This window comes from Gadus morhua, chromosome 15, assembly GCF_902167405.1.
Source record: "Gadus morhua chromosome 15, gadMor3.0, whole genome shotgun sequence".
Classification (NCBI taxonomy): domain Eukaryota; kingdom Metazoa; phylum Chordata; class Actinopteri; order Gadiformes; family Gadidae; genus Gadus; species Gadus morhua.
Genome location: NC_044062.1, coordinates 21523652 through 21538651, shown reverse-complemented (window position 1 = coordinate 21538651; position 15000 = coordinate 21523652). Strand labels below are relative to the sequence as shown.

The window sequence follows — 15000 nt, the reverse complement described above, 5'->3', positions numbered from 1 at the left end:
GGACAGAGATATGAACAGAATTAGAGAGAGAGAGAGAGAGAGAGAGAGAGAGAGAGAGAGAGAGAGAGAGAGAGAGAGAGAGAGAGAGAGAGAGAGAGAGAGAGAGAGAGAGAGAGAGAGAGAGAGAGAGAGAGAGAGATAGAGAGAGCGACCGAGACAGGGAGGGAGACTGGGAGAGCATAAAAGCTTACAATAATAACCACTGAAAACAAGAACAGGCTGGCATCGTCAGTCCTACGGAGAGTTCCACAAATAGGGGGACTCTACAGTGTTCAATACAAGTTATTCAATTGTAATGAAAATGATAGAGTGAACTGAGTTTAGAGGATGCAATTAATGGACTAAATATTGGCTTTATTCCGCTGCTTTAAGATTCAATTTGAGGAATATGGCCTACATTGGAAAGCATGCAAAGAATATGAACAATCCGATTTTTCTTTTTAAGTAAATAAAGTATTTTTAAGTATCTTCCTTGTTTTAATTTTGTTATTATTGAACGGTTGCAATAAACCACAAGATTAAATTCAACGTTGGCATCCATCCGTGGTGTTCACTGAAACTGTTGATCCCCAGAGAGACAGTTCAACAGTGAGGCAGGTCACCAGAGAGACAGTTCCCCAGAGAGACAGTTGACCAGTAAAACTGTTCGCCAGTGAAACTGTTCCCCAGTTAGACAGTCAGAGAGTTCCCCAGTGAGACATTTCCCAGTGATAGTTCCCCAGTGAGACAGTTCCCCTGTGAGACAGTTCCCAAGTGCACAGTGAGACAGTTCCCCAGTGAAAGACTGAGACAGTTCCCCAGTGAAACTGTTCCCCAGTGACACAGTTCCCCAGTGAGACAGTTCCCAGTGAGGCCGGGTAGAGGGGCGGAGCAGTTGGGATTAGTGTGTCCGACCACACTGATCCATTGTTCTCATGTTGCCAAATAATGAGCCAGCAAGAGGAAGTCATGCGCTGGTAAATGAGCCTGGAGTGGATTGTCCAGTCATTAAGTCATCATTAGCTGGCTATGATAGGCTATGAGGTCATAGTCATGACCTCATAGCCTAGCCCCCACCCAGCCCGTCCTCCCCCCCCCCCCCCCCCCTTCCCCAAGTAACATCAGCACCACTTACAATCAGTTCAGACCAGCAACTCCAGGTGCAGTATACGCTTGTTGCCTTCTCACCACTTAGATTCTGTGAACCTTTTCATCATGGCCTCTTTTCATCCACTTCCAGACACAACTGGTCCCATTGTGTTGACATTTGCTCTCGAATCCCCTGATTTTCGTCACTCTACTTTCTCTCTCTCTCTCTCTCTCTCTCTCTCTCTCTCTCTCTCTCTCTCTCTCTCTCTCTCTCTCTCTCTATCTCCATTGCTCTCTCTCTCTATCGTTGTCTCACTCTCCCTCTCCCCCCCCCCACTTCCTACCTATCCTCTCATCTGCCTCTGTCAGCGATCTGGACCATATCCATATCATGGCCCTCTTTGCCTATTCCTTCCCTTATAAGGCTGCACTCTGCAGGAACTCTCTCCATTCCTCCTTCTCCTCTGTCCTCCTCCTCTATCCATCCCTACTCCTCCTCCATCAGCACCTCCTCCATCAACCCCTCCTCCTCCGCCTGCTCCACCACCTCCTCTCTATCCATCCTTCTTGCCTCCCCTTGGATTTCAACCCTGCTTGCTCTCAGCCTGCCAAGAGAAGTACAGGAGATATCATCTATCTCTGACATAAAACCATATAGCCCCTCCTTCCCAAATATTCCAGAAAAAGAGAGTGGTTGGTTTTCTGCTGAAGTGTTAGACACAGCTTTAAAAATGAACATCATCCATCAGAGACTCGCCGGCACCCTTTGCTCTCTGAGCAGGAGCTGGTGGAGTGTATGGATGCCACTCACCATCTCCATAGCCAATTATATGAGGGGGGAGGTGTCTGTTGGGAATGCTCTCCAAATACAGCTCTTGGCAAGTTATGCAAGCATCCAGGTTTTGGTCCATACACATACATAGACACACGCACGCACGCACGCACGCACGCACGCACGCACGCACGCACGCACGCACGCACACACACACACACACACACACACACACACACACACACACACACAAGCTTATCCGTCCCACCTGTTTGATGTATTTTATTCAGATTTCCCAGAGTGACGAGTACCACAGCAGGGGACTCATCACCAGGTGTGATCATACTGCCCATTTGTTATCAATTATGAAGTCAACAGATTACTTTTCTGATATGCATTTGTATATCGCATCCATGATGCAAAGAATTCTGCAATCAGTTTCTGTAATAGCTGTCTATGTACTTTGAGAAGTATCTTTTTATGTTGTGGAATACCAGACTATGAATGTGATAGTACATAAATTCCAGTCCCGTATCTGTTCAACTAAAATGTGCCCAGTTATCAGAAACACATATTTGTTGAAGTATTTTGGCATGAGTCTTGAATATTGTAAAATATTGAAATTTTCTTTAATAATAACCACAAAATCTAAGGCATCCTGAATATTATATGGTAGCCTTGGATGTTTTTTGAGTTTTAGTGCCATACTCTAAAGCGCAGAAAAGGAACATCTAACATTCAACTCTCTAAATCAAAATGTCTCTTTAATTCCTATTACAACATCCTGATTAATATTCAAATTTTTACAGAGGAAATTAAACTCATACATATTAGTAAAAGTATCCAGACCTTTACCGAACGAATAATGTACAATATCATTGTCATTGTTGACTGTTCCAATGAAAAAGAAAAGCTTACGTACTGAAAAACGAATAAAAAAACACAATATATTCAAGGTAATTCTAATACTTTATATTTCAAGGTAAATGCTGTGTGTCATGCCTGTCCGTATGTGCAGACAGTCAGACAGACAGACGGCAGCAGAGCACAGTGGTCGAACGCCCCCAGTGGGAGGAACAGCTAGGAAAGGGGGGTGAACCCCTTGTCAAAATAGAGTTGATCGTACACAAACAACATCAGATGCAGCGCAGCGCACTGCCTCCTTGTAGCATCCCCGGTATGACAACCGGCATCACACACACAGGCCTCTCATCACTGCGGAGGCTGCTGCTGCTGCTCATAGACCCTTCACAGGCATGGCTCTTAGATCTTTCCACATGGGGATTGGCCTAATTGGAACATGTGTTTTAGAAAGCATACAAAAAATAAAACAAGAATGACACCTTTATAGTTTGAAATTTAGCTTTTCTGAGCAAAGCAAACCTCCTTTCTTTGCATTCTCCTCCTGAAGCCTGTTGTTTTACAGCAGGATTTATCTTTTAGGTTCAGGGGGGCTCGGAAACACCAGGTGTGGACATATAGTAGGTAACGATGAAGCCGTCTTCAGTTTGTATTTCCCTAAATCAAAGTTAGAGTTGAAAGGGCTTCAACTACAGATGAATGAGATCACATCTCCTGGGCCAAAGAATAAAAACCATCTAAGGTGAGGAGTCGTTTGGAAAGGCCTTGAACTTTGTGTCTTGGTTGTGACAGGTGATCAAAGAAGTAGACGCAAATACGGCACAATGACAGAACTACAGAAAGACCAACCCTCTCTCATGATGCTAATAGTTATTCGTTAATTAGCTAACTTTTCTGCATAATATTTTTGCACTAATGATCCTCACCAAAAAACACTCGGTAGATGTTTTGATGGAGAAGGTGCCAATTAAGGACCTAGGAAGAACGTTTTCTTCATGGGTATGAGGACTCCCTTAGCCAGGGATCGAGTCCCGGATTCGATCCCTCTTGTACCGACCAGCCTATGAACATCCAGATCCTTAAACTATATATATAGGTGCAATTTACCAAAGTAACATTTAATGCAACTACCTCTACTTTAATTGCGATTAATAGTTTATAGTTTATATCGCAAAGAAATATAGTAGGTTTGAGACTAGTGTGAGGAGAGTTGTCCGTCTAATTAACTGGCTGGAGATCTGTTGGATCAATTCGTCCTCAGCCGAAATGACATGTGATCCTGTGCTGCTGGTATGCTGTGGACTTCAGCGGCTTGTCTATCGATCTCTGAGCCCTGTGTTGCCAGATTGCTTCCAGCAACCATCAGCTCCTGATGGTTGCTGCCCTCCTAAAGTGAGGGCAGCACACCTCACAACCCTCCTTCTGGCGATAGGACAACAAATAGGGGAAATGATGGTTGGTTTTCTCACATTGGGGAGGAGGGTGGGAAATGGGGGAAATGTGGTGGGTTTAGACACATCCCTGCATATTTCCATCGCTAGACCTCTCTGTCTGTCGTTGTACCGGACAAAATATATATGGAGGGTGTATAGATATCCACGTCAATCTCTTAATCAATGTATCTTTTTCTCTCTGTCTCTCTCTCCCTCTTTCACCTCTCCCCCCTCATTCTCTCTCTTTCTCGTCTTTCACAGTCTCCCCCTCCCCAACCCCACTCATCCTGTGATCTTTCACCTGTTCCCATGTCTTTTATTCAACATGCACATTCCGTTGTTGATTAATTTACCTGAACCAATTTTAGATAACACTAAGCTACGCTTTCTGTAGTCCAACACGGCACACTCTATTCTATTCCTGCACCTATTCAAGGAAGTTCTCAACCACAGGAAGAGAGGTTGTTGCATTCCCGCTCAATATTGGACCTATTTCAAAAATGATTGTGAACATTAGTCCCTTAGATCCAAAAGATGGGAAAAGGGTCCAGGAGTAAGGGCCCCTGGGCGGACAATGTGCCAGTTTTTGACAGTGTCTGCCAAACTATCATTGTGTGTCTTTTGAATTTTTCATTTGAGCATCCCAGCATCCAATGTCCATGTTCTGGCTGTTACTTTAACAGACATACATTCAAACACATACACACACACACACACACACACACACACACACACACACACACACACACACACACACAAACACACAAACGCAGGCATGGCCCACACAGACTTACACACAGGGATTTGTAAGACAGCACCAACAGGACGAATTAAAGGAGAACAATAGCTCCCTCCTGCTCCCTTTACACTCTCTCCTTTGCTGCATAACAACACATCGTTGCTCCGGTAAGGGTAAATCACCGAGACAGACACACACACACATACACACACACGCACTCACGCACGCACGCACGCACGCACGCACACACACACACACACACACACACACACACACACACACACACACACGCAGGAGGCCGTCGATTTTTTCGAACATGCCATGTCTTCCAGGGTCTACCCTGGCTTTGGAAAGGTGCTCAACAAATCCCATAAAGCCACTGTTGGCTGGTAGGATGTGCATATTCATCTCCATGGTGGACCGCTTTCATGTTTAGAGGGGGGGAGGGGGGGGGGGGGGGGGAGGAGTGGGGGGGGAAGATGGGGGAGGGGTACTTCCCAAAGGGAGGAATATATACCCTGGACCAGATGGAAGGGTTCCTCAGTGGACTACTGTGGCTACAGTGGTGGTAGTGTTACAGTGTGCTGTGTACACAAACACACACAACCCCCCCTTTGTCCCACATCACAAGCATCAGAGTTCCTAACTATTATGAATAATACTCAAACTGGTTTCTTAGTGTCGTGTTCTCGGGCCCCGGGCCCTTAGACGGCCCCTGGTGGCAGGGTTTCTTGGACAGTCCAGTGTGTGTTGATGTTTGAAAGGTTATTAGGGAGCCGTATACACTGTATCCTATACATCTATATAAATATGTGTGTGTATATATATATATACATATATATATGTATGTGTGTGTGTGTGTGTGTGTGTGTGTGTGTGTGTGTGTGTATGTTACTGTCTCTGGGTGACCTCTGCCCCCCGGTGTGGTCGTGAAAGTTCAAGGTCTCCTGGGACGGTAAAATCATCACCCCAGGAGAACCCAGACCCTCTTACCCCCGCTCCAGTCTTTCTCTCAACAGACCCACATAGACACACACATTCACACAAACACACACAAACAAACACACACACACACACACAGACAGACACACACACACAGACACATACACACACACACACACTCACACTCACACAGACGCACACACACACAGACACACACTGCAAACACACACACACACACACACACACATTGCCAACCAGGACCAGGAACTGCACACTGCACAAATACTCGGATTTGATCCACAACCCCCCAGACTTTGTAGCTGCCTCAACCTCAGCTGCACAGTGACTCATTAATGTGTCCAGGTCAAAGGTCAGGAACTACAGAGAGAGTGAGCAAGAGAGAGAGAGAGAGAGAGAGAGAGAGAGAGAGAGAGAGAGAGAGAGACACACTTTAAGAAGAAACGGGATGTTCAGCGAGGGGGATAACAGAGAATCCACGCATGATTGTCTTCACATCTTTATATTGGACGTGATGGAGAGAGGGCGGTGGAGAGAGGCAGCAGCAAGCGGTGATGGAGGGCAAAGTGGTGCAGACAGACAGAAAGAAGGAAAATGAGCGGAGATAAAAGAGAGGAACGGGGAGATGGAGAGAGAAAGGAATGAAGAGAGGGAGAGAGACAGTGTAGAGAGGGAGAGAGACAGTGTAGTACTATTGGGATCAATTACTAGGAGCTGGGAGTTATGTTTTCTGTGTGCTGCACCAAGTGCCATGTGGCTTTATTGCACTGGGACACCAGTCACCGGAAAAACGATTATTAGTAACCATGGAGGGGGTTGTGCGAGTGAACCTGTGTGTGTTTCTTTGTGTGCGTGTGTATGAGTGTGTGTGTGTGTGTGTGTGTGTGTGTGTGTGTGTGTGTGTGTGTGTGTGTGTGTGTGTGTGTGTGTGTGTGTGTGTGTGTGTGTGTGGGGGTGTGTATGAGAGAGAGCGAGAGAGAGAGAGAGAGAGAGAGAGAGAGAGAGAGAGAGAGAGAGAGAGAGAGAGTGAAACGGCAAAAGAACGATTTGAAGAAGAAATAGTATGGCAGGAGAAAAACAGATTGGAGTAGAAGCAGAAAAAAGAGGTAAGAGGAAACCTTGAGTCTGCCTCCTTCCTCCTCCTCCTTCCATTTCTGCTTGTTTTGCACTTTGAGGCCAGAAGCCCATTAAGGTGGACGGGAATGTAACTCACCACTGATAATCAAGAGAGAGAGTGGGGGAGAAACAGAGAGAGAGCGAGAGAGAGAGAGAGAGCGAGAGAGAGAGAGAGAGAGAGAGACAGTGACAAAAGACCAAGGCAACCCGATACATAAAGCCGAACACGCAGGATAGAAGACCCAAGGCCTTGTTTGTTTTGTTAGATTTGTGTATCGGAATCTAACCGCAAGGTCATATCTCAAAGTCGCAATGCAGAGCATTTACAGAACAAATAAAACAAGTAAAAGTTTATAGAACAAGACGAGTCCCTGTTCTGTTTACCAAGGCTCTGCAAAGTTTTAAAGGGCCACTATTTTAAAGGGTCCTTTAAAAAATGGGCCAGGTGTTTACCACACCTGGGGTAAAAATAGGGGCACCTTTAAAGGAGACTCTGTCTAATGCCTGATTCAAAGGTATCTTAAAGATTCACTTATGCTTGAATGAATGAGTTCACCTTTTTCTCAGAGCTGTCATCGTAGAACAATCTCAGGCGTCGATCAATACATTCATTTTGGGCCTGAATAGTAGACTTATTATCACTAGTTGAGTATACTACTTATCTTCACTAGCTGAGTCTACTACTTATCGTCACTAGTAGAGTCTACTACTTATCGTCACTAGTTGAGTCTACTACTTATCGTCACTAGTTGAGTCTACTACTTATCCTCACTAGTTAAGTCTACTATTTATCGTCACTAGCTGAGGCTACTACTTATCGTCACTAGTTGAGTCTACTACTTATCATCATTAGTTTAATCCACTGCTTATCGTCGCTAGTTGAATCCACTACTTTTCGTCACTAGTTGAGTCTACTATACTTATGTTCATTAGATGAGTCTACTAGTGTCAACTCAACTAGTGACGGTAGGTTATAGTGTATAAAAGTCATTAAGGTCATATCTCAAAGTCAGAATGCATAGCATTTACAGAACAAATAAAACAAGTAAAGGTTTATAGAACAAGACAAGTGCCTGTTCTGTTTACCAAAGCTCTGCAAAGTTTTAAAGGGCCACTATTTTAAAGGGTCCTTTAAAATAAGGGCCAGATGTTTAACACACCTGGTGAAAATAGGGGCACTACTACTTACTACTACTACTACTTATCTTCACTAGCGGAGTCTCCTGATTATCTTCACTAGTTGAGTCTACAACTTTTTCATCATTGGTTGAGTCTACTATACTTATGTTCACTAGTTGAGTCTACTAGTGTCGACTCAACTAGTGACTGTAAGTATTATTGTATAAAAGCAGTCGTCCCATAATTAGTGCTATGAGCACCTGTGTTGGTGCTACGATGACGCTGTTGTGAAATGGTTCTGCTTCGCTTTGCATTGTGTTTCATAGAACTGCTCCTTCTGGTGGTAGATAAGTACACAGGGTAACTTTATCTAGGGTTTCACTGAATGACAGAGAAATTATTTATGGTCTTTCTAATGACCAGTGACACGACACAGAGTCACCCAGTGGAAGAGGACATGAATAAACACATCAACTGTCTGGATGGGCCTCATTGAGCTGGGTATAAAAGTGTTTTTGCTAATGGGTACAAGGAAAGCGATGTCAAACACTGCCATGACCACACGTGGCTCTGTTCAAATAACATGTTAAGAGTACGCCTATAGACAGGGTTAGAGATCATTTTTATCATGTCTTATAAAATTCAAAGTGTCACGATTTCACAAAGTTCTCCATTAAGGCTGCGTTCTAATCCCCTCCAAAAAACCCTACATCATCTCCGACTTAAGTGCCTTCGGGCGTCATTGGGCCTAATCGTATGTATTTTTATTGTCTTGTATTATTATGTTTTATCACATGTCCTTAATAGGCTGTTGGGTCATTGACTCTTTCGCTTTTTACAGTGTAATCATTCCTCTGCATATGTCAGTTAAACGCTGTTCATCTATGTGGAAAATGGCTGGGACCAAATTCAGGACATAATTACAGTAGGAGACCATAGCAGAGCCATCAATCTGGTCAGTTAGAGCTGAGCAGTGAGCATATAGAGCCAGACAACGGTGTTGAAGATGTCTGACCGGGGTCGATAGATTTATTTATATTTTGTTTTGAATGTTGATGGTGTGTTTGTTGGAAACAGCATGCCTTTCGGAGGTTTTAGATTTATTGATAACAGAAAGATACACTGCATTCTGACATTATTGATGTAAACACAGACAAAGAGAAATCTGAAGAAAAAAAGAAAAGAGAGAGGAATATTGTTAAAAAAGTGAGCGAGAGAGAAAGTTTGAGAGAAAACATGGGGAACAAAGTAGAAGAGTGAGGCGAGAGGAGAGGGAGAGGGGCGAGGTCTGAGGGCATGGAGTCGCTCACCATTCGACCCCTCTCCGTCCCATGGGAATGGAAACGAGGTGGGGGAGGGGCTGGTCCGGGTGTCGGGTAGGGGGGGGTAGTGGGACTTGGAGGAAGCAGGCGACATGATAATCAATTTGAGGACGAATCGGAAACATGAGCCACTGGGGGGCCTGATTCCCCCTACCAGGCCTCCAGATGGCCCCCGCCCAAACCCTGTGTGGGCCCTGTCACTGAGTGTGTGTGTGTGTGTGTGTGTGTGTGTGTGTGTGTGTGTGTGTGTGTGTGTGTGTGTGTGTGTGTGTGTGTGTGTGTGTGTGTGTGTGTGCGTGCGTGCGTGCGTGCGTGCGTGCGTGCGTGCGTGCGTGCGTGCGTGCGTGCGTGCGCGCGCGCGCGTGTGTGTGTGTGTGATTGTGTGAGAGACAGACAGTGCCATCTGCCAGAGTGCATTGGGAGTTCAGCAGACGCGTTTGCTAACACTGGGGGCGCTGTGGCATTTTGTCTGTGTATGTTTGTGTGCGTGTGTGTGTGTGGGTTTCAATTCTGTGTGTGTGTGTGTGTGTCTGTGTGTGTGTGTGTGTGTGTGGGTGGGTGAGTGCATGAATGTGTGCACGTTCCTCAAAAAGTCTATCAGTCAAGCACACACACACACACACACACACACACACACACACACACACACACACACACACACACACACACACACACACACACACACACACACACACACAAACGCACAGACAACCCCCCACTGAGACACAATGCCCACCATAGCCCACCCCCATGGGTTGTGGAGGCAGGGGAGGACCTTGCTGGCTGCCTGGCTGTCTGCGTGTTTGTCTGTCTGTCTGTCTGTCTGACTGGTTGGACTCAGACACACATACAGTCTGGAGGTCAACCCATTGACCTTGGTCATATGAAATATCTGGCATCCGACAGCATCCTCAAGTTGTGTAGAGGTCCAGTAGATCACATCAATACTGCCCAGAGACTATAATAGGGTTTAAGGTGGAAACATTGCCAGTAGTGTATTCATCTTCTCTGTGTATCTGTTTTTATTCAAGTTGTTCAGAAGGTAGTGGAAAACCCATTCTCTTTCCCGAGGTGTGTTGGTATGGGATGTGTTGTGAACGAGATGGATGGAAAGACGGACGGATGGCCGGATCAATCTGATGTTTGACAGATGGCCTAACGCCTGATTGGCTGTCCTGGGCGAGAGATAAGTCTCTGTGAGGTTTCAGTCAAGCAGCATATCCATTATGGTGGGCGGCTCTATCTCATCCGGCAGATCATCGCGGGCTAATCTGGGATCCGGCCTTCCTACTATGTTCCAGCAGAACTTCTGCGGAAAGATTGCACAGAGCCCGCTCACATAGACACTCAAAGGGGCCGAGTTACACCTCGTTTCCTGTTCCGTCGCGGTGAGATTCTACCAAAGAGAAACTCATCCTCGCAAGTGGATAATATATTATTACATGATTAAAATATAAGAGCCTGTCCAGGTCTGTTTTCGTTAGGAGACCCTGAGAACACCTGAGAAACAACAGAGAGGGAAGGGGGAAGTGTAGCGGAAGTCGACCAGCAGGATAGATGCAAAGGGAGAGGGAATGGGGGCATGAGATGGAAAGAAACCAAGCCTGGCTTGATTGAGTGATTCCACTTCAAGTGATTCAAGTGGCAATTTCAAGAAGCATTGGAATATTTCACCACTTTTAATTTTGTGTAAATCTAGTCTCTGCCCCAGCCCGCCTCTCGTAGAACAAACAACATTCCCTCTCCCTTGCCAATACATTTCACTGCCTGGACGATCAAATCCAACCCCCTTGCTCTTTCTTTTTTTATCTCTTGTCTATCATTATCTCTGTCTCTCCCTTGCTCTGCCTCTAAATCACTCTAGCCATGAATATACATATCTCACTTTACCTCTCTCTCTCTCTCTCTCTCTCTCTCTCTCTCTCTCTCTCACACTCTTTCTCTCTCTTTTCTGTCTCATGCACAAACTCTCTCTCTCACACACACACACACACACACACTCACACTCATGCAGTCAAACACGCACAAATACACACAGAGACACTAACACATACACACACACAAACACACACACACACACACACACATATATACACGGAAACACACACACATGCACACACACACACACACACACACACACACACACACACACACATACACACACACACACACACACACACACACCTTTTTCACCTATGCAGACACACCCATACACACACACACACAAACAAACACACACATACAAGCACACACATATGCATTCTCCGTGCCGATGCAGCTGCTATCTTCATACTTTCTGTCTGTCTGTTCATTAAGATGACCTCTGCCAATTTTAATTGGTGCTCGTTAAAGGAAAAAAATATTCAGTTTTCTCTCTATTTTTGCAAATTCTTCAAAAAAACAAAGGTTCCTGGAAATGTTAATTATTGAGGGATCTTTCAGAACACTAGCAATTAGTACAGGCTGACGGAACAGCAAGGCACCACACTGGAGACTGTGATAACTACAACCAACAGCTGTACACAGACACACACACACACACACGGAAATTAACAAGCATACAGACACACACCAACACGCAAATTAGCAAGCATACACGCACACACAAACACACTAAAAACACACACATAAATGTACATACATACACTCAAAACCTCACAGACGCACAAGCAAATGAACAAACATACACACAAACACTAAGATTCACTTAAATAAACTCACACACTTACACAAATGGCAAAAAATAAACACAAACACACACACACACAGACACACACACACACACACACACACAAACACACACAGACACACACATACCCAAACAAACAAACAGACAAGTTCACAAACCTGCACACATACACACATGCACACACGCGCACACACACACACACACACACACACACACACACACACACACACACACACACACACACACACACACACACACACACACACACACACACAGATACAAACATATACACCCACCCACATGCACACATTCTTACAGACACACAAGAATAAATACACACATACACAAAATCACATACACACAAATGTACAAACATAAACACTCAAACACACACATACACAAAAAAATCACCCATTTGTAGACTAGGCTCATTATTACGATTTAGGCTAAGCATGGGCTGTTGTGTTCCAACTTTGCATATGCCGATGTGCACAAACATAATACATACAAACACAAACACACACATGCATACACACACACACAGACACACACGCGCAGGCAAAGTCACTTGCATCAAGCATTTGTGTGGGGAACCCATAGCCATAAATAGTAAAAAGTCAACATCAGCTTCATAAAACACACGAACACACACACATACATACATACAAACACACAATAACATACACAGGCTCACATGAACGCATAAACACATGAACACAAAAACACATAAACACATGAACACATAAACAGACATGAATCAATGTGACACTGATATGTTTCTCTGTGTGTGCCATCGATCCGACCCATTGGATAATATCAGGCCGCTATGGGCCACAACAGCCTGGTTGCCTGAGATATACAATTGCCTTCATTTTAACACCATTTTCCGATGCTAATTTTTCTTGGTATACAGACGATAGATATAATAGACATTAGTATTTCAACTATGATGTGTTATCTACCCGTTTTATATTCTGGATGGAAAACATGCTACTTTTACTTTACTTACTTTACATTTAGTTATAAAACAATGGCCTTGCGTTTATGGACAGAGCTACGTCTTTTCTTCTAAAGTCTCAGGCTTCTATTATATTTCCTTTCCCGTCTCTCTCTCTCTCTCTCTCTCTCTCTCTCTCTCTCTCTCTCTCTCTCTCTCTCTCTCTCTCTCTCTCTCTCTCTCTCTCTCTCTCTCTCTCTCTCCCTATCATTCATTTCTTCTCCTTTCTGTCCTCTGTCCTCCTCACTTCTCCCCTGTGCTTTTAATTTCTCATCTGAACCCACACCCTTAACCTTCCCAAACACTCCCCACACTCTATTGTTCACTTTTCTCCTGAATCTCATGTATTCTCCCCGTCTCCTTCTCTCTCCAGGTTCTCTCATCTCCTCTTTCTCCTCCTCTCTCTTTTTCCTCTCTTTTTTTGTGACTATTATTCTCTCATCCCTCTCCGATCTACCTCCTTTCTATCCCCCCTGTTATATTTCAGGCTTCTATTATATTTCCTTTCCCATCTCTCACTCTCTCTCTCTCTCTCTCTCTCTCTCTCTCTCTCTCTCTCTCTCTCTCTCTCTCTCTCTCTCTCTCTCTCTCTCTCTCTCTCTCTCCCTCTCTCTCTCTCTCTCTCTCTCTCTCTCTCTCTCTCTCTCTCTCTTGCTGTCGCGTTTGGTTGCAGGAAATATTCTTTACGGTCTCTACGGTTTGAAATACCTTAACTTCATTGAACTGTGGGTTGACTGTGTTTCCCCCGCCTCCCCCATCCCTCCCTTATAGGTGAGCCGGCAATGACCAGAGAGAACAACTGCCTGAACGCGGCCAAGGCCTGCAACCTCAACGACACGTGCAAGAAGTACCGCTCGGCCTACATCAGCCCGTGCACTAGCCGTGTGTCCAGCGCCGAGGTGTGCAACAAGAGGAAGTGCCACAAAGCCCTGCGGCAGTTCTTTGACAAGGTACGACGAGGTGGAAGTCCTGCTCCAGTTTGAATAATGTCCCCCCCCTAAGAAACCCCTGCCCACGCCGTTAAATAACACTTTCAGGAGGTCTGCATTATTCCTTCCTCTAAGCGCTCCTTCCATTCAGTGCCAAACATTGGAGCACAGATTTTTTGGCGTTGACACTTTATAAGAAGGTCGCCGTGCTATCTGTATGGACCAATAAGAGGTTATACATGAAATGGCACGTGTTTAACCTAAAGTAAACTTATGAAACCAATCTACACGTGGTGTTCGGCTTCTCCTTAAATAATGGATATGTCGTTACTAGTGCTACAACAGCCGTGGCTATGAGGGGGGTTTTTATGGGGGTTTGCGGCATCATACGATTCTTTATGTCTTATAAGATCACAATATGCTTACTTTGAGATCAAATGCTGCAAGGCTATATTTTCCAAGCCTAGACATTTTTGTCCACCGGTGATATAAATCTCTGTCCAAGGCTGTGGGTGTTTTTTAGCAAAACTGCAGACTCAAAATGGATACCTTTCTATAAATATGTCTAGTTCAAATAGACACGATGACGGAATAACCGGTAAACGTTCTTCTCCCAGGTACCTCCGAAACACAGCTACGGCATGCTCTTCTGCTCATGCCCACCCAGTGACCAATCAGCTTGCTCAGAGCGAAGACGCCAGACCATCGTGCCCGTGTGCTCCTACGATGAGAAGCAGAAACCCAACTGTCTCGAGCTGCAGGCTTCTTGCAAGACCAACTACATCTGCAGGTAGGTGGCCCTCCCTTGCTACAGTTACAAGTTTAATTAAGGGGATTTTTCTTTCACACATTCACACACCGACGGCAGAGTCAACCACGCAGGTCTACAGCAGGGCGACAGCCAGTCAGGAGCAGTCAGGGTGAGGTGGCTTGCTCTGGGACACCTCGACCCGCTAGGAGGAGCCGGGGATAGAACCTGCAACCCTCCAGTTACA

The 15000-nt window shown here is 45.1% G+C and overlaps 1 protein-coding gene across 4 annotated transcripts in view; it reads left to right on the top strand.

Moving 5' to 3' along the window:
• The window catches only part of gfra1a (gdnf family receptor alpha 1a), an 81107-nt gene that overhangs the window by 39867 nt on the left and 26240 nt on the right, over positions 1-15000 (top strand). For all 4 annotated transcript variants that reach the window (XM_030379178.1, XM_030379177.1, XM_030379176.1 and 1 more), the window contains 2 exons: positions 13848-14026; positions 14623-14795. In XM_030379178.1, the coding sequence (XP_030235038.1) occupies positions 13848-14026; positions 14623-14795 (352 nt within the window). The remainder of the gene's footprint in view (positions 1-13847; positions 14027-14622; positions 14796-15000) is intronic.